The sequence below is a fragment of the Schistocerca gregaria genome, chromosome X (assembly GCF_023897955.1).
Source record: "Schistocerca gregaria isolate iqSchGreg1 chromosome X, iqSchGreg1.2, whole genome shotgun sequence".
NCBI lineage: Eukaryota > Metazoa > Arthropoda > Insecta > Orthoptera > Acrididae > Schistocerca > Schistocerca gregaria.
In genome coordinates this window covers 675,275,841-675,298,783 of record NC_064931.1, presented here as the reverse complement: position 1 = coordinate 675,298,783, position 22,943 = coordinate 675,275,841, and the positions used below count along the sequence as shown (strand labels likewise).

Here is a 22,943-nt window from a genome sequence, read left to right as displayed (position 1 = left end):
GAGGTTTTGGCTGCGTTTAAATTTGCAGTGAAGCTCTCTTTGCTTTCGCAGTAGTTTCCTAACTTTGTTGTTGAACCACGGTGGGTTTTTCCCGTCCCTCACAGTTTTACTCGGCACGTACCTGTCTAAAACGCATTTTACGATTGCCTTGAACTTTTTCCATGAACACTCAACATTGTCAGTGTCGGAACAGAAATTTTCGTTTTGATCTGTTTGGTAGTCTGAAATCTGCCTTCTATTACTCTTGCTAAACAGATAAGCCTTCTTCCTTTTTTTTATATTCCTATGTACTTCCATATTCAGGGATGCTGCAACGGCCTTATGATCACTGATTCCCTGTTCTGCGCTTACAGAGTCGAAAAGTTCGGGTCTGTTTGTTACCAGTAGGTCCAAGACGTTATCTCCACGAGTCGGTTCTCTGTTTAACTGCTCGAGGTAATTTTCGGATAGTGCACTCAGTATAATGTCACTCGATGCTCTGTCCCTACCAGCCGTCCTAAACATCTGAGTGTCCCAGCAGCTTTCCTAAGGATATTATGAAAATTTTCTTCCAGTGCTACAAACTAGGTGCCACTTTAATTGGTAACAACTTCAAAATAGAAGCCCAGACAACTGGGTTCTAAATATTGACAACAGTTCAGTATGTCTCACTGAAGATACGGCACACAGTACCTAGCCATGCCTTCAAATGCAAGTGATTTCTAAACGAGATCTCTTATATCCATCACATGAGTGGCCAGCTACATTACTCGAGTTCCAGCATATTTTCGCAGCTTTCCACGGAGAGAGTTCTGAAGTACAAATAGGTGATGGAAATACTCATATAGTCACAGTTTGACAAAATTAACAAAAGCCATTTCCTTGTATATGAAAAACGAAGACTTTCATTCGGTTCAGATGTCTAAACATGAATGGTAAATGGGTGGCTATTAAAAAGAATGCAGCAAGAAGAAACCTGCTCGGGGTTAAGTATCTTTTACCATTCACAGATTCAACATCTTGCGCTAACATCGTTTAAACCAAACGATTTTTTTCGTTGTGCATCTGATGTGAAATATTTATATGGTGAAAATGGTGTTTACGATATCCTGATAATTATTTTAATCGATAAACATACGTAACTACGTGGGACTGGAAAGCTGTCTGTGAACGTTCTCATAATTCGCACAGTCGTATTCTATTTTTTTAACCATATTAGTGTGAAGCGTTTTCAGATTGACTAATTAGAAGAGTAGTTGTTTTAAAACTATCAGAGTTAAAAAGTAGAACTATTAATGGTAAGTGCGAGAAATAACCAAGGAACAACAACACACTTACTACTTAGCACTACACTGCTGTCTCCCCAGTGACGTCAAGGGGTGGTGACCATTGGCAGCATTCATACTGGGCAACGCTGTCCACTGCTAGATGCACAAGCTTGTCAATTTGTCCTTGTACTTCAGCAACCCTAATAAAGATTTACTTGGCCTTTTCAGTTTTTTCTTCCCATGTCAGGTACTTGTCAGGAGTGTTTTTCAAAGTATCTCTAATGAGACTGTCTGGAATTCAATTGAACAGTATTTCTACTGGAGCGTAGCCCATGGAATCATGAGGTACATGGTTGATGCCCTCTCAAACGTACAAATCCACTGGGTCCACTTACTATGCCTGTTACGACAAGATACTCTTCATAATCTATTCATCTCTTTCATCACCCTCTCTGTCAGGCTAGAAGCAGGCCTATACCTGGATATACAGGATGTTTCATAATTCATGCTACACACTTCTAGAGGTTGTAGAGGGGACTCGGTAGATCAAGTTTTATGTAGGAGCCCATGTCCAGAAACAGTTCGTTTCCATGTTACAAGGAAAACAAGAGCTACACAGTTGTGCGCTAGATGTTTCTTACACAGTTCGCCTGTTATGGCAGGCTATCCACATTCATGAATGTTACAATGAAGTGATGTCACATGATGTCCTCTGTTTCCATCTGCCTTGTTTTCAAGCTTCCAGGTGATGCATCAGTTGCCATTACAGTGTCTAGTACTGCTGTAACAGGATGCCAGAGTAAACGCTCACAGAGTACCCCCATATGTTGTTTATTTATGGTGAAGTTCGCTGTTATGGAAGAGAAACTCAACATCTGTACCACAAGTACTTTCCAAATCATGTGACTACATCTCATCCCATGTTTGCCAGAGCAGAACGATGGCTGCAAGAAAGTGGGAAATTCACAAGTGATAGATCAAAAAGTGATGCTCCAAGAGGGTGGTGCACTAACGTATTGGAAGAGGAAGTGCATCATCAAGCTGAAGAGAACCCATTGACAAGTACTCAAACCATTGCACCTGAGTTGTGTGTGTCTCACTCATCTGTCTGGCATGTTTTGTACGAATAGCAGCTCCACCCATATCACCCTCAGAAGTTACATGCCATGTTCCTGGCGGATTCTGTGCAATGGTTCAATTTCTATACATGGTTTTTAGACCTTTGTGTGGATTTTCCTCAGTTTCCAAGGCGAATTTTGTTCACTGACGAAGAACATTTCAACAGAGAATGTATTTTGAACGCTTGAAATAGACACATTTGGGATCAAGAAAACCTAAAAGCCACATGTTCACAAAGATTTCAACACACCTTCGGCATCAATGCCTTGGCAAGTATCTATGATGGTCATGTGATTGGGCTGTACATCCTTCCTGCCCACCTAACTGGTGTCAGGTACCTACTTGATATTCCTGCAGCAGGTACTGGTGGAGTTTTTGGAAGATGTGTCACTGGAAATTCAGAGCAAGTTGTGGTTCCAGCATCATGGTCTGGCAGTATATTTTACAGTTCTCATCCAAAATCATTTGAATGTAATCTACAGGGACAAGTGGATCAGTGGAGGTGGACCACAAGCTTGGCTACCAAGATCCCTCGATTCAACCCTTTTGAAATTTTCTTGTGGAGCCATATGAAGATTCTTGGTTATGAGACCCTGTCTAGTCAGAGGAAGATCTAGTTGTACGGATCGTGGGTGCAGCAGATTTTATTAACCATACATCACACATTTTGGAGATAGTTTGTGCAAACTTACTGTACAGATAAACTGTGTGCACTGAACATGATGGTCATCATATAGAACAGCTGTTGTAATGTTGCAATTTTTAACATGGAAACAAATTTTTCTGGACATGGTTTCCTATGAAAAACTTGATAAGTTCCTCTAAAACCTCTAGAAGTGTGTAATATGAATTGTGAAACCCACTGTATCTGTTGGGTCTACTCTATATTGCTTCAACACAATGGTCCATGTCTTTCTTGAGAACTGACTCCCATTGTCACTTATTATTATGTACTTTGGTAGGCATGCATTATGAAAATAGACTTTGGCCAACTTTTCTTCCAACTTCACCTCCTGTTGCTTTCCTCAAAGTATTGATAAACTAACTCTATTGCCACAAATACATATGTCATTGCACTACTAGATTTCGGGAGTGGGCCCAGGAGATCTACTGCAATTGCTTCCTTGGGTGCCTTTGGCAGTACTACATGCACAAACCTTTTCTGCTGTACTGTAACAGTCTTCGTTTTCTGACATGTCTCATAATTCTTCAACAGTTTCTTTATCCATCTTGTCATGTCAAAAAACCAGCAATCTTGCCATGATTTTTCCATATATTTCTTGAGACCAGAATGTCCACAGCTGAGATTGGTATACCATATTATGAACGTTATACTTTTTTCCAGAATGCACACTCTCCATTCCTCCTCATTTACATTTTTTCTATGGTATAAACTCCATCATGCAAAACGTAATATGCCGTGATCTTGTCTTCCCCAGTGCTATTCTACTTACTTTTAAGTAGCACTAACTTTTCACCCTCGTTTTGCTCTCTCATATGTTCCTTACTACTCTGCACGCTGCCCCTTACAGTGTAACCCCTTTCATCAGATAAATCTTGCTTTTTGTTGGCAAAGAAGGTGCAGAATGTTCTTCTAATCCTATATGCATTTTAGATAGTGCATCTGGCACTGTCTGTGAAGTTCTTGGCATGCATTGAATATCAAAATTAGATTCTCATGGAGCAAGCATCCATCACATTAATCTGTTATGCAACAGTCTGCATGTTGACATAGATGGCAAAGCCTTGTGATCTGTTACTACAATAAATTTTCGTCTGCTCAAATAATGTATGAATTTGGACAAATGATACACTACTTCTGATGCTTCCTTCTCCATTATCGACTAGTTCTGTTCTTGTTCATTCAACACCCGACTACCAAAATCAATGGTTCTAATTACTTCTTTTCCTTTTTCCTCATCTTTTTTTATATAAATGGATCCCTAGTCCATAATCCAAAGCATCATACCCCAATCAAAATGCCTTTGACATATCTGGATGAGCTATTTTGGATCATTACAAAGTTTTAGTTTTATTTTTGCCAAATCCGCAGTACACTCCTCTGTCCATGACAATGCATTGATTTTGTTCAGCCATCTATGCAGTGCTTTGCTATTTAATGTTTGCTCACCAATGAATCAACAGTAGAATCGACAGAGACGAATAAAACTTATCACCTGCTTCCTGTTTATCGGTATCTGAAAATTTCTTATTGCTGTCAGCTTCACTGGGTCGGGGTTTTATTCCTGCTGGCCCAATAATATGTCCCATGAAAGGTATTTCCAGTCTTCTGAATTCTGACTTCTGAAAATTAAGGATGACACCTGCACATTCACAACTTTCTAACATTTCCTCCAGAGTCCTTAAGTCTTCCTCCCACATTTCACTGACTACTAACCTGTCATCTAAATAGATCATAATTTTCTTCAGCAAATCTTCTCGTAGCATTTGATCTAGCATTGTAACAAAATCAGACAGGGATATGTTCAGTCCAAAAGGCAGCACTCTATGTTGATAATATCTTCCCTTGTACGAAAATGCTGTAAATGGCCTTGACTCTTGGTCTAGCAGTATTTGATGGTATTCGGACATCGAATCCAGATTTGTAAACATCTTTGCTCATTTAAATTTCTGCAACAGTTTGTCGATGTTCTTTAATTGTTTCCTTTCTGGTTGAGATACCGCGTTTGCTTGTCACACATCCAACACAAGCCTTACCCTCCCTCTTCTTAGCCACAGTAACTAATAGGCTGTTGTATTGACTATTAGATCTCTCTATTACTTCATTTGTTAGGATCTACTGCAATTCCCTCTCTACTACTTCTTTTCTTGCATGTAGTATTGGATAAGATGGCTTAAAATATGGCTTATGCGGCTTTAATTTTATGATATGGTAAGCCTTTTATTATTCAGGATCTGTTTCCAAAAACTTTTCTGCATCTTCTGATTAATTTGGATAGCCTTTCAGCCACTTTTATCAACATTCTTAATCCCACGTATTTTGCTGCTGACTTCTTCCCATGTGAGCTCACTTGCCTCATTTGTACTGACAGATATGGTTTACTAAATTTTCCTCTTCCATTACGTCTTCACAGGCTGCTACTTAGCAACATGGGAAAAATATTGTACTCTATCTAGCGTAATTTTGTCATTGAAACTTATCTTCTCTTTTTCTCAATCATAAAATATTGCATTATTTTCTCCATAATCAATTTCTACTTCATGCTCCATCAACCAGTCTGACTCTATAATGACTTCTTCTTGCAAATTAGGCATGACTACCAAGTCCATTCTGTATGTATCTTCTTCAGACTCAACCTCCACCATTACTTGACAATTCACCACTTTCCCATATCCATCAACAGCTTCTTTTATTGTGAATCCACTAACTGGTAAACTCCACATGTTGTTTCCTGATTTAAATAGCTCATTATATATGTTGTTAGATATATCATGCAGCTGGTTTTGCAATTGACTACATACCTAGTTGCACACCCACATATTTCAACTTCAATTATTGGAGTAATTACCACCTTATATTTTACTTTATCCTCCAGTAAGTCTTCTAGTTCATCATTTAGTTGTTCAGCCTTTACAGTTTAAATATTTATTTCTTCATTGTCTGTGTTTAGAGGCCCTGCCATATAAATTTCAGGTCGGGACACTCCTTAAACATCTACATGTTTCCCGTTCCTCCATTCTCAGAAGGTTCTGCTCCACCTCTCTGTTTCCATCCACTGCAGCTATCTTTGTGCAAGCTGCACCTTTCTTCCTCTCTTCTACCTATCCTTTGATCATCATGAGATCTGAAAGCATAACTGCCATGTTCTTGACCTCTACCATTTCTCTATGTTCCGGCGTAATGTCAAGTGCCAACACAGCAATCAAGAAAGGAAGAGCAGAGAGGGCTGTGAGATGACATCAGCCAATAGCACACTGACAGACCCCTCTCTAGGACATCGGAAAGACAGAAGTGGCATCTAGGCCAAGAGAATATAAGCACCGCTCTGTCTGGCCATGGCCTGAGTTGAAGACGAGCCATCCTATTAATGCTACAGCAGTGACTTATGAACTGCATTGTTTTGCTTGTACTGGAATTGGATATAGTGAAGAGCTTGCTTATGTTTGTCTATCGCCCCTTGCTTACAATATGTCAATATCTCACAAACTTAAGTACTGTAATCATTCTAATCATTTACTTTTGTAATAAAGTCCATTAATATGATTTGCTTGAATTGTTGTCTAGCAATTGTAGAAATCAGCTTTCCTAGGCACCCTATATTAGACGAGCAGGCAGAACACAACATTCTGTTCATTCTGCCATTCTTGTAAGTAACATGTCCCATGATGTGGGGCTGCACTACTGTAAATGGTCTGTGTTCACTTGTGGCAGCCTATCTGCACACTCTAATTGCTCAAATATAACCCTGGTCTGACCCATGGAGTCAGTAATGGTTGCTGTTAAATGAGTACATACTTCACGTGGCAGCCTTTTGTATCACCCCAATTGCACTCCATTTTTCTCATCTGATTCCTCTGTAAGTCCTTTTCAAAGAACTCACTGTAAGTTCTTGTTCATTCTCTTAATATGGAAAATTGCATATAGAGATTAATATGTCATCTTGTTTGTTCTTGGGCCAATACTTGTTTTGGAACATCATCTTAAATTCTGCATAGGTTAAATGTTCCATATCTAACCATATACCCCAGTCATATGCTTCATCCGCCATTTGATTTACGATGTAAGCAATTTTTTTTTTATCCCATAATTTTGGCAATGATCTCTGGATATTATAAATGCAGCAGGGTGTAACTTGCCTCTGTGGTGGAATTTACTGAACTTACAACTGTTTATGAACTCCACTTGAGGGTCACTACTGCAGTTTAGGCACATAATGTTTTATTTTACTACTTAGTGTCTCAGTTACAACCTGCTTGATCTTTTGTTCAATATTTTGTTGTACTTTCTGCCTTTCTGCTATCATCTCTCCTGTGACTTTCACCACCTTCTCAAACTCTTCTACTCATTTGTTAGTTTCTTCTCATCCTTATGCAATCATATTTGTCAAAATCACTATTGTTTATCTCTAGTATTATATTATCCTGCATCTGTTTTAATTGTTCTTTTATTTGTTTAACTACTACTTCCTGTTTCCTGAATTGTGGTTTTATTTCACTGTTTACTTTCTCATGTTCTTCCTTCCCTTTCTTTTTAATTCATTATCCATCTTTTCCTCCCATGCTTTAAATCTTGCCTCAAAACTTGCGACTCACAAATTGTTTTCCCTGACCTTCTTCAAGTGCTTTAATGTCTGATTTGAGTTTGCTTAATATTTATGATTTCATTTCCATGTTTGACCTTTTAATTTCTTCTATTTGCTTAATTATTTTTCTGTTTAGTGACCATGACATTTCTTTTACTCACTCATCTATTTTTTCATCTAATTCCTTGACTGCCTTCATGATTAATTCGAAATCAAAATCAGTTCCTCCCCTTAGCTTTGGTGTTTCTTCGAAAATGTCATACCAGCTATCTTTGCTTGCCTCCATAGCTTCCCACTTTTCCGTTTTGGGTGTGATCATGGCTTTTGTGCCAACTGCTTGGGGTGTGGCCTGAATTCCTGCACTTTCTCACTCCATGCTGTCTTCAAAGAATAATTTTGTTGAGTTAGTTATCAGATTTTCCTCCCCATTGGATTCATTTTCTTGTTTCATTTCACTCACTGATAACAAGTTTTCCTGTTGCTCTACATTTGACTGATATTTGCCTCCTCTGAAACACTCTCCTGTTTGATTTCCTCTACATCCAATCTTGGCTCATTTTACACTATTTAAAATTTATTGCTACTTTTCTGAAACTACACAAGTAGTTTTTCACCTCTCTACAGTGGCGTGCGACATAGAAAACTGTGGAGACAGGGGTGATGGCTGCTTGCAGATGTTCACCCCACCGGCTGCATGCTTGCGTTTTGGACCAGCTCTACATCTTGCTTGACAGCTCTTGCATCTGCTCCTGCTGCAGTAGTTGACAGTAGTTGCAGTTGCATATGTTTCCGCTGTTATATCTGTAGCATTGTTTTATGCTGCCAAAAGCTCCAGAAACTTTTCATCCATTGTTATGAATTTATGCACATGCAAGAATCAGCCTCTTCACAACTTTAGTAACACACTACACAGGTGAGGGGAATGCCATGAGTCAGTTTCTGGCAAGTCGCCAAAAGGACCAAGAGGATGATGGGACAAAATGTACACACATCCGAAAGGGCAAATTGAGAGTAAGCCAAAATGTGAAAGTCTAGAATCATCAACAACGTACAAGCAATGCCAATTCTGGATTGCGAGCACTGATCAGTTGCAAACTGCTGATATTGACTGTTGTGGTGTAGTCCTTTCTTGTCATTATCATTAAAATGTAGTTGTTAAGCAAATAATTGTATAAATAAAAATAACACTAGGAAACTGCAGAAATTTTGTGTAGTTTTGTGGAAGGAGATACACACCAAGTTTCGCCATACCAGAAGCTGACCAACAGCTGCATGTTAAGCTGTGCAACATTACTGAGGACAATGTAGCCAGACAGATTTCACCATACTTGTCATACAGGTCTTTGTTTATGTAGTATTTTAACATATAGCAGTGATAATATGTCCCTCAGTACAGCTGATTATTTGAAGGTGACATTACCATAAAAACTGGTAATAGCTGTTGAACATGCTTGGAATTATGACTGAAAATGAAAAAGTTTTGTAATAACTTGCAATCACTGATGCTCCACAGCCATATGGTTAATTTAAACTCCTGAAGGAGTTTGTGTAAAATGGCTGAAAGCATTTAATCCACAAGAAACAAAGACATTGCACATAATTTAAATAGAATTACATTTCAGTCGTAGATGCGTATGTTGAGTTAACTTTGTTTAAAGGCGCAATTTTTTTAATCAGGAGACCATTCTGCTCAGTTTTTAAGAAAAAGTATGAAAGTATGTTAAGTTAAAGTGTCACTCTTGTATCTAGGGTTAAAACAGTGTGTCTTTATTTTTACATAGTACTATACCATTCCGAATTATTTTCATCTATACTCTGTGAGCATAATATGTAGAGGTCATATATTTAAAAAAAAAAACCTCAATAAAACTGTACTTTTCAGCACAAACAGAATTTCCAGCCGTCAAGAGAACACATTGACAGCCTCACAAAGCAGCAGACAGACAGTGACTAGAAGACGAAACAGGGCTGACACGGCACGCGCCACAAGGAAGCAGGTACATCAATCAACTAAATGCTACCACTGATTGAGTACTCACAAAATTGCCTAGTGCATGGCTTGGAGGCAAGAGATACATTGCATAAAATTCAACATATGCAATTAAACATTATTAAAAAGTAGAAGACATTGAAACTTAATTCAGGTGAACACAGATTATTTAGTTCTGATGTACAGACTTGTCCAGTCAGTTTATAAACATTAATTAATTTTTCAAGCGGATATAATTTATTATTATATGTACATGCAGTAATTAAGTACCAAAATAAATATGGTGTATTCTGATTTCTTAAGAATTTAAACATATTATGACTTCGAAACAAACAACAATAATTTTTTTTACTCATGTAAAATCTGTTATGATACTCAATAAAAGACATAACCCAAGTAATGGTTGGTATATCTTGTGGCACTTAAACGAAACACTCGTCAAGTCTTCAGTTTGATTTCAGTATAAGGAATAGTTATCCTCATATTATACGAAATTGTCATTCTTCTTCCAAACATAAATTGAGCACAAGGGAAATTTTTGCCACAAATAGTTCTCATTTTACATTGAGATGATCATATGGCATGATTGGTCAGGAGACCCTCTCTACAGTTGTCAGGTTGGCAAGTCTTTCCGACGCTGCAAACTGGTTCTTGCAACTACTTTTAATGACTTAGTAAACGTTTAGAGCCACTTTAGGTCTGCTGGTTTAAAATAGCTGATGGCAGTGAGTTTGGCCACAACTGATGGTTGTCCCAACATGTGTAGATCAATGCACAATTGTTTCTTGTTTGTGTCCAAAATAAATATTGCATCAACTTGAAAGGAAGAAAAATACTTATAAAAATTACTTATGATACAAACTCCCTTCTTTGGTGTTAAAGGAGAATATATGTGATTTCATTCAATTTTAGAGATATATATTATATAAGATACATTAAGTAAGCGATGATCAGTTCTAGAAATATGAAGACTAATATTCATGTGACAAAAAACTCTCTGTTACAGACATCTACAAAACACTAAAACTAGAAAACACTGAGATGCCAGATTAGTTTAATATTATAGTTCACGCTTTTTTGAACACTTCTGACCCTTGTCATCAGAAGTCAAACTTCTATCAGGACACTTCTTAGAACAGTTCTTATAGTATTTTGGTGTGGTCTTCAGTGCAGAGACTGGTTTAATGCAGCTCTCCATTCCACCCTATCCTGTGCAAGCTTCTTCATCTCCCAGTACCTACTGCAGGCTATATCCTTCTCAATCTGTTCCATGTATTCAGCTCTTGGTCTCCCTCTTCAATATTTACCCTCCACGCTGCCCTCCAATACTAAATTGGTGATCCTTTTATGCCTCAGAACATGTCCTACCAACCGATCCCTTCTTCCAGTCAAGTTGTGCCACAAACTCCTCTTCTCCCCAATTCTATTCAGTACCTCCTCATTAGTTATGTGATCTACCCATCTAATCTTCAGCATTCTTCTGTAGCACCACATTTTGAAAGCTTCTATTCTCTCCTTGTCCAAACTATTTATCATCCACTCCATACAAATACTTTAAGAAACGAATTCCTGACACTTAAATCTATACTCGATGTTAACAAATTTCTCTTCTTCTGAAACACTTTCCTTGCCATTGCCAGTCTACATTTTATATCCTCTCTACTTCGATCATCATCAGTTATTTTGCTCCCCAAATAGCAAAACTCTTTTACTACTTTAAGTGTCTCATTTCCTAATCTAATTCCCGCAGGTTCACCCGATTTAATTCGACTACATTCCATTATTCTCGTTTTGCTTTTGTTGACGTTCATCTTATATCCTCCTTCCAAGACACTGTCCATTCCATTCAACTGCTCTTCCAAGTCCTTTGCTGTCTCTGACAGAATTACAATGTCATCAGCAAACCTCAAAGTTTTTATGTCTTCTCCATGGATTTAAATACCTACTCTGAAATTTCTTTTGTTTCCTTTACTGCTTGCTCAATATACAGATTGAATAACACCGGGAAGAGGATACAACCCTGTCTCACTCCCTTCCCAACCACTGCTTCTCTTTGATGTCCCTCGACTCTTATAACTGCCATCTGGTATCTGTACAAATAGTAAATAGCCTTTCGCTCCCTGTATTTTGCCCCTGCCACCTTCAGAATTTGAAAGAGAGTATTCCAGTCAATATTGTCAAAAGCTTTCTCTAAGTCTACAAATGCTAGAAATATAGGTTTGTCTTTCCTTGATCTATTTTCTAAGATGCATGTGCTTCATAAATAATTGTTAATGGTAGGAAAGTGAAAAAGAGACACATAAACAGACAAGAAAGTTCCAGTACACAATGGCTCCACAACTTATCCAATTTTGAAATAGTGACACCTATTTCTGAGTTCCATAGAAACTTGTAATCAATTCATCAACACAATGTTAGAGAAAAAATGTTCAGAAAGCTGTTCTTGTGTCCATATACTATATAGCATGTCTCTGCAATAATCTGTGAATCTTCTGTTGCTCTCCTGTGTTTTCCATCAATTTATCCTTCAATGCAACATTCCCCACTTTTCGAGTGTTGTGATGTGAGCCATGTGCATGATGTATTTTACATGACCAAAAATGCAGAAATCCATGGATTATAAGTCCAGTGAGCTAGGACTATGCACTGGTGTATTAACCAAATTTTCAGCCAATTTACACCATGAGAGAGTAATCTCACCCGGATACTCAGTAAGATGTACTGCTGATATTGTGAAGTGTGCATTATAAACATTACAGTAACTCCAAACATATCAGTTTTGCAATTAAATATCCCATCTCAGCTGAATCTGTATTTTAAAAGGGGATAATTATATTTAATAATAAATTGTGGCAGAGCAGAAATGCAGTTGGAAGGCAGTTCTGCATTGTTGAAGTCCTACACATGATGGGAATGGTACGAGTAGGGTAATTGGCAATTTAATATCTGATACATGATACTGTGACTTAGTACAAATGAAGTTAAACCCAGTCAAAATCACCACTATATATCCTAGATATTTTAACAACTTTTACTATACACCAAGTGGTATGATTTTAGTCCCACATTCTTAAAGAATAAGGAGACACCATGTTATAGCAATTAAGGCACCATTATAGCATTTTATCCATGAAGATGATGATATATGAAGTATCATCAAACAGCCTCCCTTATGCTATTAAACAACCAACATGGCTTTTTAAGAGGAAGAGCCTATACATATTGAGTCTATAACAGAATCTAGCTAACTGGAATACACAAAGAATTCAACAAACCTACATTTCTAACAGTCAAAAATTATGGCATGCTAAAACTTTTCTTGGGGTCCTTAGAGAAAAACTATTGGAAATTATGAAAGAGAAAGGAGTTCCAGCCCATATGTTAAATGCTGTTAGAAATCTCTGGCCCAAGAGAAAGAATAAAGTGGACGTAATGTCAGAAAAAAGCAAATAACTGTAAACCAATACTTCAGACAAGCATGTCCTTTATCATCTGCACTGTTTAAGTTTTACATATAAATTGTTATTTGTAACTAAAAAAAGTCTTGGCTCTGAAATCTAATACAGAGCAATACCAAAGGTGGACTTATTTGCTGTAGATGACCAAGTAATCACAACATAGTCAGAAGATGATTTACAAAGACTTCTATGGTATTATTATTATGCATTTAGCCATAGTTTATGCAGCAAGATGTGGGTGCAGAAGTAGTTGGGTGTATGTTTGATGGTCTAAAGATGTTACCCGTATTCCCTCAGCCCACTATTTCCAAAATTCTTTGGCAGTGCTAGTTAAGTGTTTCAGGAGACCAAACAGTTAATGTCATTAGCTCCTGTTCACCTTGCTCTGCTGCACCCAAAAATACAAAGATGATTTCATCTGCTGGGTAGGTTAGAGTCGGTGTTTTCTGGGATGCAGAATGGTTTCTTCTAACATATTACTTCGCAAAGGGTAAAATAATAACTGGCAAATACTACACAAGTCGTTTGAACCAAGTACAGGGAAACAATGTAAGAGGATCAGATTGCAAAAGAAAAAAAAGAAAAAAAACATCATTGTTCTTTGGGACAATGTATCTGTTGAGAAAGACGCCATGTTGCCAGAAAAAACTAAGGGATTTGATATAAAAAATGTTAGAACATCCTCTCCATTTACTGTATTTAGGACCTTCTGATTTCCTCATGTGAGGGCTATTCAGAAAGTAACTTACATTTTGCACTACAGAGTGAGATGTGGTTCTATCATCCCCATCTTGACATTGGAGGGTCTACTGAATCATAATGCATTAGATTGTGATCATTTGCAGTCTCTGCTTTGTTCACTGTGAATGCTTAAAATGTGGCCTATTGACATTTGTCAGGAAGTTTGTATAATGTATGGAAATGATGAACTGAGTGAAGCTGAAGTGAGACAATAGTGCATCACATTTAACAATGGCCATACTAATCTTCACGAGGAAGTGCGAAGTGGCCGAGAATTGCTGAACTGGTGGAGAAAATCAGTGATAATACTTGGAAATCAAATATTGTGAGACATTAAAGAAATCAAGGAGAGTGATAAAAATCAAAACATCAAGGAAAGTTATATTCCAAGGTTTTTTTTCATTCATGACAATACATGACCTCACACAGTGATTTGGACTCAAAGGATCTTGAATGGCTTTGGTTGGGACCATTTTGGTCGTCCACTGTATATTCTGGAACTTACTCTGAACAATGTCCACTTGTTTCCACACATGAAGAGCTGGCCTGCAACACAGGGCTTTGACGATGACAAGAAACTGTACAAAGGTGTCCACACAGAGTTGAAGTCTCGGGTGGGAACATTTTATGATGATGGCACTAAGAAGTTGGTGTATCATTATGATAAGTGCATTAATTTATACAGCGATTATGTTGAGAAATAATTGAACAATGTGCATTTCAAATGTAAGTAATAAGTTTCATTTCATTTTTATTTTTATTTTAAATTCTAAAAACCAAGTTACTTTCTGAATAGCCCTTGTATTTTCACATTTAAGGAAATTTGTGGCTGAAAAATGTTTAAAGTCAAATGAAGAGACTATAAGAACCATTAGTGGCTATTTTACACACCCTCCAAAATAAATCTTTGGGGGTGGACTCTCCTAGTTGGAAAAGTAAAGTGCACTGGCATAAAAGAGCATGATGTTGAAAAATAAGTGCATTTTTTATCTAAAAACTACTGTATTATACTGCCAGGCCAAAAAGTTGTCACATTGCTCTCATAGTGTCTCACTAACAATTAAGAATAGCTGCTGAATCCCAACACCAGGTGCAATATGATTCATGATTAACTTCTTGGTTGAATGGTCAGTTTCAAGAAGTGTCATGTTTACTACAGCACTGTCAAACCATTGTGCAACAAAAGTAAAGTTTTATTATACAAATAGCTGTGAAATCCCAAAGGTTAGGTTCACCCACTTGAACTGGAAAAGTATATTATATCCTTTGCACCCGTAGGCACCTTTCCTTTGCGAAGTGCATGCAGTGTGTGTTCTTTAAGTGTAACTGTTAAGAATAAGTGACTGTAATGGGTGCAAGTGTAGTGTGGTGTCACACATGTGTTGGAAGATGGTGAGAGAAGTAAGAGGGTGAAATCTGCTGCCAACACAGCACCTACTAATCTCAAATACTAATGGGTTCAACGAGTTTAATGTCCCCATCTAAAACGTATTTTCCATGTTCCATCACAAATGATTACTTTTGCCTACATATTTAAAATATATGAAACTTTAGAGCAGATAAAGGCCCATTTTCTTGCAACAACATTTGTTGCTTATTGAATACATGGGAAATTCTTGAGTTTTTCAAATTATTGTAAATGGCGAGGAAATTTGAAATAAAGCACACTCTCTTAATGTAATGCCATCACAGTTTGGCACCGATCACTCTTCATCCAGCTTTCACAGTTTGTCATGGCTGGTAAAGCACATTGGTAATCTCATGTCAACATTGATATTTCTTGGAAAATACTGAGTGGAATATAAACAGTGGAATGATCAGAGATAACAGCTCACTGTATAATGTATACAGCTTACAAACTAGTGCTGTTCTTCAGAGCACCCACTAAGCTAATTTTAAAAAAGGAAATTTATAGGCTGATCTTTTCAGCATTTTATAGATCCAGCTTGCGCTACATTCTTTTTTCCTTCTTGGAGAAGCTTCAAAGCTTATCTTAAAGCATACATATTCTGCCAAAATCTTTTACAGGTGAATGAAGGCTCTGTTGTTGGAATATTTAATTCTTGATCTATATTTTTTAGCATATCTTTTCCAACATCAGCCACTGAGGATTAAATATTCAACATTGATACATAATTTGTACATTTTTGGAGAAATCTCAGCAATGTGATCACAGCAGTTGGGACAATGTGTGTATGTTGACAGATATATAACTTGCCCTGTTGATTTATGCCACCGCTGCTCAGCCTCTAACAGAAACTCTTGAACCTGCCTCTGCTGAGAGGTTCTATTTACACCTAATTATTAAGAACAAGATATGCTCTATTGTTGCAGTAGAAAAGTTCATTAAGCACAAAAGTGCTTTAAACCACTCTGAAAACTGATATATAAATGCTCCATAATAATTTCATTTCATCCTTTGCATTTGTATCCCTTATTCAGCTCATACAAAACATAATGCAGAGAAATCTGTCACCCAATCACAGCAGACTATAAGGCTACAACATATACTCAGTACCATTTGTTCACTTTTATTTTGACTCTGGGCTTCCTAGGTCAAAATTAGTCCAAGTCAGCAGTGTTAACGTAAACTGTGTAAGTGTTTCCATCTTTGTAAACAATCAATTTGGTGCCATGCTAGCAGCCTTAGTGTCATCATTGCTGAATGTTATATGTTATTTTATAATACTGTTTGAGAATACTGAAGGAAATGTAGTTGCAGTTTATATTAAATATCAAAGTGGACTCTCTGGAGGCTGGTTTATAATGAATAGCTGCAGTATCTGTACCAACGACATACAGTATCCTGTTACATGTCGTCTTTTGCTGATACATCTGCAAGGAATGTCAATTCATCTGATTAGTCTAGGGATATGAAAATACAGCAGAAATGACAAAGCAGAAAATAATGTGAACTCTTTGAATTTTAACAATGCAATGCGAAAGTGGTGGTTATTTATAAATTGTCACAAAATTTGACATTTTTCCTGTCCCTGCATAAAAATGTTGTAGATCTGAGGTTGGGAGTTTACTAACATTGGTAACTGATAATTACTGAATAGTGAAATTGGATTTTATCTTTCTTCTCAAATTTGAAAATTGCATATAATTTTAAAACAACAGTTGATTTCCCAAATAAAGAACTATCACTCTAGATATGATGTCATGCAGACTATATTCCTGTAGCAGTGTTAGTTGCTGAGGTGATATTTCCATGTTTTTGAGAGTTCTTTAATGTGGTACATCAATCAAACTAGATACTTTGGTAGTGCCGTCAAAAGGGGTGATTTCGGACGGTTTTGTAGTTATTTTGATTGTAACTTTCGTATATATTGTTAGATTACATTGATTGTTATGGAAGTGGTAGGGTATAAGTGTAACGAATAAAATATCCCAGAACCAGAAAGTGAATGTGTAGGTATATTTATCTGAGGCAGTTAAATAAAGTGTCCGAAGTCACCCCATGGATTGGGATGATTTCAGACACGTGTTTTTTAAATCTCTGTCCGAAGTTACAGTATACAGAGGGCTAATTCGGACAGTTACTGCCTTTTTTTTAAATTCTACATGCTTTTTCTTTGATTTTGGTGACATTTTACACATTTTTAGGCAGCCCTTTGTTACGAATAAGTGATATAGAATACTATAATGAATTTTGTATGTTGCAGATAAGTTCTGGACGAGCTCGTTTAATATTTTCGCTTAAGTGAACAGAAAGATCTTCTGACTGTCGTTTGAGGAATAAATGCACCCATTCTTCTCCTGGCAAATTATTACGAAATTTCTTCTCTTTTCGGCCAGATTTATCAAGGTAGCCTTTAACTAAATATCTAATATCCAATTTAGCCAAGGGAAATCCCCAATGTGCAGCCCTCAATATACCTTGCTTCAATATTTCTTCTTCTTCTTCTTCTTCTTCTTCTTTATTTAGCACTGGCTATCCTCTCCTTTTTTTTCAGGTGTGCTTTCTGCACTTTATTTTGTAGGGTTGATTTAGGTATACCATACAAATCTCACGCTTTTTTGTATGATAATTTACCACTCTGAATATCACAAACAGCTTTATCTAAAAGTTCCAGGTCATGATTACACCATACTGTAGCACCTCTCCAGTTCTTATACGTTCTTGGCAATGTTTGAAATCAACCCACACAGTACACAGTTTTACAAAAACTGTCATTATTTTATAACCTTGCACAAGAAACTCGACAAACTTGTTCAGAAATTGTCTCAATGCTGTTAGCTACTGAGCGCATCAACAATTATGGTTGCAATAACTTCCCACTCGGTGTAACAATAGAAAGTTTCCACTCTATGATAATGCATCGATTTTTAACATTGAGACTGTTCATCAATTATTCCCCTATGGAAACAATTTATGCAAAATAAAAGTTGTGGGAAATGATAAATGCAATCTTGCATTTAAAATAACTGGCGCACAGCTGTTTAAATAAGTAACTCTTTGTTTCTATGCAGTGGCAAAGAGCAAATAAACCATACTGTCCAAATTCGACCGGTGTCCAAAATCACCCCGTTTGACTGTACACTAGCATAAACATGAAAAACACAGAATTCTGCAGTATAGCTTTGCAAATACTTAAGTCAATATAGCATATGATACTTTTCAACCTAACTTACGTTCTAGCCTACACAACGGATCATGTTGTTATCACAATCTTCATTCAATCAACAGTAAAAATAATAGTGTATAAATATTAAAATAAATAATCAGTGTTGTGTTTTACTGCCATAAAAATGTTTGAATGAAATCATGTATTTTTCTGTGATTGGCTGATAGCAGCTGTATAAAACATTAACTGTATTGCAGGTTAAACACGAAGACTGCTTCATTAATGTAGAAAAAATAACTTTATGCTATTAAACTAGTAAGCTTTTGAGAAATATGCATAATTCAGAAAGAAATATGCATACTTCAAAAAGAAGTAATTTCTTTTAATGGCTACAGATCCATTCATTAAGTCTGTGTTCACAGCTCTATGTTTTTGTTTCAACTATGGAAAGTTAGTTAATTCTAGTAATGCTGACTTTACAAAGAGTCTGTTATGTGTACCTAGAATGCCAGATCTCATCTGTGTAAGATATTGTAAAGGGAGACAAAAATCCTTCACAATGTAGTGGAAAAGCAAATTTTTATGCCTGCATGTCACAAAAGTCTGGTGTTATGCTGAAGTCAGTTTCTGTCTTCTATGTTCAAATTTTAATAGTGTATGGTTACAAAGTTTTTTTCTTTAACTGATTAGATTTAGTGGATTTAATATAAATGATTTCTCTTTAAATAAAAGTGAGGTCAGTAAATATAATGTGTAATTGCTAGTTATATTTTCATTTTCAACATAACACTGGAAAACAATGAGATAAGACAAAAATAAGAACTTACTGTAAGCCAAAGAAGGCAAAAAAAAAAAAAAAAAAAAAAAAAAAAAAATACAAACACTGACAGAAAATAATACTGAAACAGGCAAAAAGTAATAATGAAATTGGCCATAAAATATAACAATTTTATCCTGTACACAGTGAAGGTGGCTCTTCTCCTCTTGCAGCAAGTATTTACAATCAACAGACATAAAGTCATTAAAAATTACGAGGGTCAGTCAAAAAGTAATGCCTCCTATTTTTTTTTTCTACGTTTAATTGTCAGGAAATTTAAATGCAATTACATAGGTTGAAAACCACAACATTGAGGATCATTTTGTCATTTTTCAATGTAATCTCCGCCCATCTCTACAGTTTTGGTCCATCTTTGAACAAGGGCATGTATCCCAGCACGGTAAAAATCACAGCTCTGCTTCCTAAGCCATTGACGCACGGATGTTTTGACGGCCTCCTCATCTTCAAAATGAATCCCACGATGAGCTTCTTTTAGTGGCCCGAACAGATGGAAGTCTGACGGTGCCAGGTCAGGGCTGTATGGGGGATGAGGCAAAACTTCCCATCCAATTTTGACAATCTCATCAGAGGTGTGACGACTGGTGTGTGGTCTTGCATTGTCATGCAAAAGAAGAACATCTGCCATTGATTTTGTTGGGCGAACTCGCTGAAGACGTGCTTTAAGTTTTTTGAGGGTTGTGACGTATTGAACAGAATTTATTGTGCATCCCTGCTCCAAAAAATCAACCAGAATCACACCCTCTGTATCCCAGAAAACTGTTGCCATACAACTTTCCCTGCCGATCGCACAGTTTTGAATTTTTTCTTCCTCGGCGAGCTTGTGTGACGCAACTCCATTGACTGCCTCTTTGATTCGGGTTCGAAAAAATGCACCCATGTTTCGTCCCCGGTCACAATTTGTTTCAGAAACTCATCTCCCTCCAAACGGAAGCGCTGCAAGTGTTGGGAGGCTATTGTTTTCCTTGCCTCTTTATTCTGATCGGTTAACATTCTTGGAACCCACCGTGCACAAACTTTTGAGTACCCCAATTGTTTAATAATCGTGATCACACTGCCTTTACTTAGAGAAATAATGCGACACACTTCATCTGCAGTCACCCGACGGTCACCACGAATGATGTCATCAACTTGCTGAATGTTGTGTGGAGTCACTGCACTCACCGGCCTGCCGCTCCGCTTTTCGTCAGTCAACGGTGTTTGCCCTTCAGCTTCCTTACAACGACGAACCCATCGTCTAACAGTACTGACATCCACTGTCACAACACCATACACCTTCTTCAGTCTTTCATGAATGCGTATGGGCGTTTCACATTCTGCATTCAAGAATTCAATCACACAACGCTGTCTCAAACGAACATCGATGTCGGCCATCTTACAAACTTCTGCTGTGCTGCCACCTGTTGACACAGAAAGTTACTACTGCAGTGGATTGCAGAAGAAGGTTTGAGGAATTGCGCCAAATTCAAATTTTTCACTTAACTTAATTTTTATAAGTAGAAAAAAAATGGGAGGCATTACTTTTTGACCGACCCTCGTACTAGGCACCTCTCTTTCCACCTGTGTCAGTCTTCTTATTTTTTATTTATAATTTCACCCTATGCTTTTCATTTTCCTCCTCTATTTTCTACAAGTGTACTCTGTTTTTGTTTAGATTGTTGTTCTCTAGTAACTTCACATCCTTTTCTCATAGTCAACGCCAATAACTTTTCTGGAACCTGTTATTTCTTCCTCTTCCTTCACAAGTAAAAAAGAAATTGCTAGAAATGGGAAAGAAACTTCTGAAAACGGAACTTTATGTTAAGCATTAATTTAACAACAGTTTTTACACACTTCATGGTTTCTATATGTTTTTGTTTGTCTTTATTACGTAAGAGGGGCAAAGATGGAACGAATGTCATTAAACAACACAATAAGGTAATTCCAGCAGTCTGTCTTGGTCTACAAAATAATGCTCATAATATAAGTATTGTCCAAACAATATGGTAAAACCTTCAATCAGAATTCAGTGCAAGTTATGCATCTTGACATACTATGGCCTTTTCAATTACATAGCATTTTCTTATTGTTTTGTTTTCAAGTATTTTCCTGTTCCCTCCTTCAAATCTTCTCCATATTTGTAAGAGTGTGTTTTGACTTTCATTTCTTTCTGTCCTGGCCTTCAGTTGGCTATATTCAGAAGTTCACTCCTTAAATATTTTTTTTCCATTCTCTGTGTGTGTGTGTGTGTGTGTGTGTGTGTGTGTGTGTGTGTGTGTGTGTGTGTGTGTGTGTGTGTGTGTGTGTGTTTTGATAACTAGTTTACAATATGGACAGGTAAAATGAATTCTATTTTCCCACAGCCAGTTCCAAGTGTAAAGAAAGGTTTCACTGATGCATGGACTTAAAATGTTAATTTTCTTTTTTTCCAGGTTATCAAAATGCTGATTTTGGTAGTAGTACTTTTCCTCCTGTGTTGGGGACCAAGAATAATAATGAACATGCTAACTAAAATTGGTCTACAAAGTTTTACTCCAACTGAGTACACAATGAGGGTTGTGTTCAACATCCTGCCAGTCATACATGCTTGCTTTAATCCAGTAATATACTCTTTCATGTCTAAAAACTTCCGCCGTTCACTGAAAAGACAGTTTGAGACTCTTGGCTGCAGAAGAAATTTGTCCAGACATAGGAGCAGCAGTTTCAGAAGCAGCAGATTGCATCATGGCACAATCACACAACAGACAAGCATCAGACCACGATACACACTGTCCTCATCATCGAGCACATACAATGCTGATGTCACCAGACACACTGAAATGGAAAACACAGATTCTGTCAACAGTACAGTGGTCTGATGAGAATTATGCTTAAAAAATCCCTGTAACTGCTATTATAATAAAATGACAGAACAGTGTGCATTTTGTTTCTTGTTCTGCGTATGCTCCATGGAGTTATACAGTGTTCTTTACTTCCTGGTGATTTATTTCTTGTGCTTAACCTATTTGTTCTATGAAAGAGACTAAAATAAAAACACAAAACTTCCTTTTTCTCTCAATATCTTTATAAATACAAAAAAGATGTCACCACAGGAAATGTAACAAAATAAGATTTACAACAACTACTTTAGTGGAACATTTTATTTTATTTTACATGTTACATACACAGCAAGATCCTGTTGAAAGTATGTTCAATGATCAATAGTAGTTGCTATATGTGAGTATAAAAAATGTCATTACTATGGGCAATCATTATTTCACAACAGTGAAAAGTACTAGATTTAAACCTGTACTCATGGTTTCCTACTGTGTGTACCACATGTGTCAACACAAATCAGTTTTTACAAAATATGTGACAAACCAGTCATATGTCTGCAGTAAAGTGTTACAGTTAAGGTTAAATAAATACACTGACATGATTTTTTAAAATTACTAGTTGAGGCATGAACTGCACTCCATGAAAACAAACTCTCTCTCTCTCTCTCTCTCTCTCTCTCTCTCTCTCTCTCTCTCTCTCTCTCTCTATCTATCTATCTCCCACCTCCCCCCCCCCTTTCTCCCTTCTTTACTTTCTTGACAACTGGTGTCTCATATCACATATTAGGATTTTTATTATACAGATATATTTCTTGTTTTTCTAACATCTTTAACATGAAAGATCAGCATTTGAGTAAAAAGGAAGACGCACAGCTGTTACCAGGTTCCTCCCGGCCTACAGCAATCAAGAGCTTCTTTATGTG

The 22,943-nt window shown here is 37.0% G+C and overlaps 1 protein-coding gene across 1 annotated transcript in view; it reads left to right on the top strand.

The window, feature by feature from the left end:
- Nucleotides 1-22,678, top strand: part of LOC126299369 (galanin receptor 2a-like) — a 155,519-nt gene extending 132,841 nt beyond the window's left edge. The window contains exons 5-6 of the mRNA XM_049991231.1: nucleotides 9,513-9,627; nucleotides 21,637-22,678. Coding sequence (XP_049847188.1) covers nucleotides 9,513-9,627; nucleotides 21,637-22,062 — 541 coding nt within the window. The 3' untranslated portion in view covers nucleotides 22,063-22,678. The remainder of the gene's footprint in view (nucleotides 1-9,512; nucleotides 9,628-21,636) is intronic.
- Nucleotides 22,679-22,943: the final 265 nt, after the last annotated feature.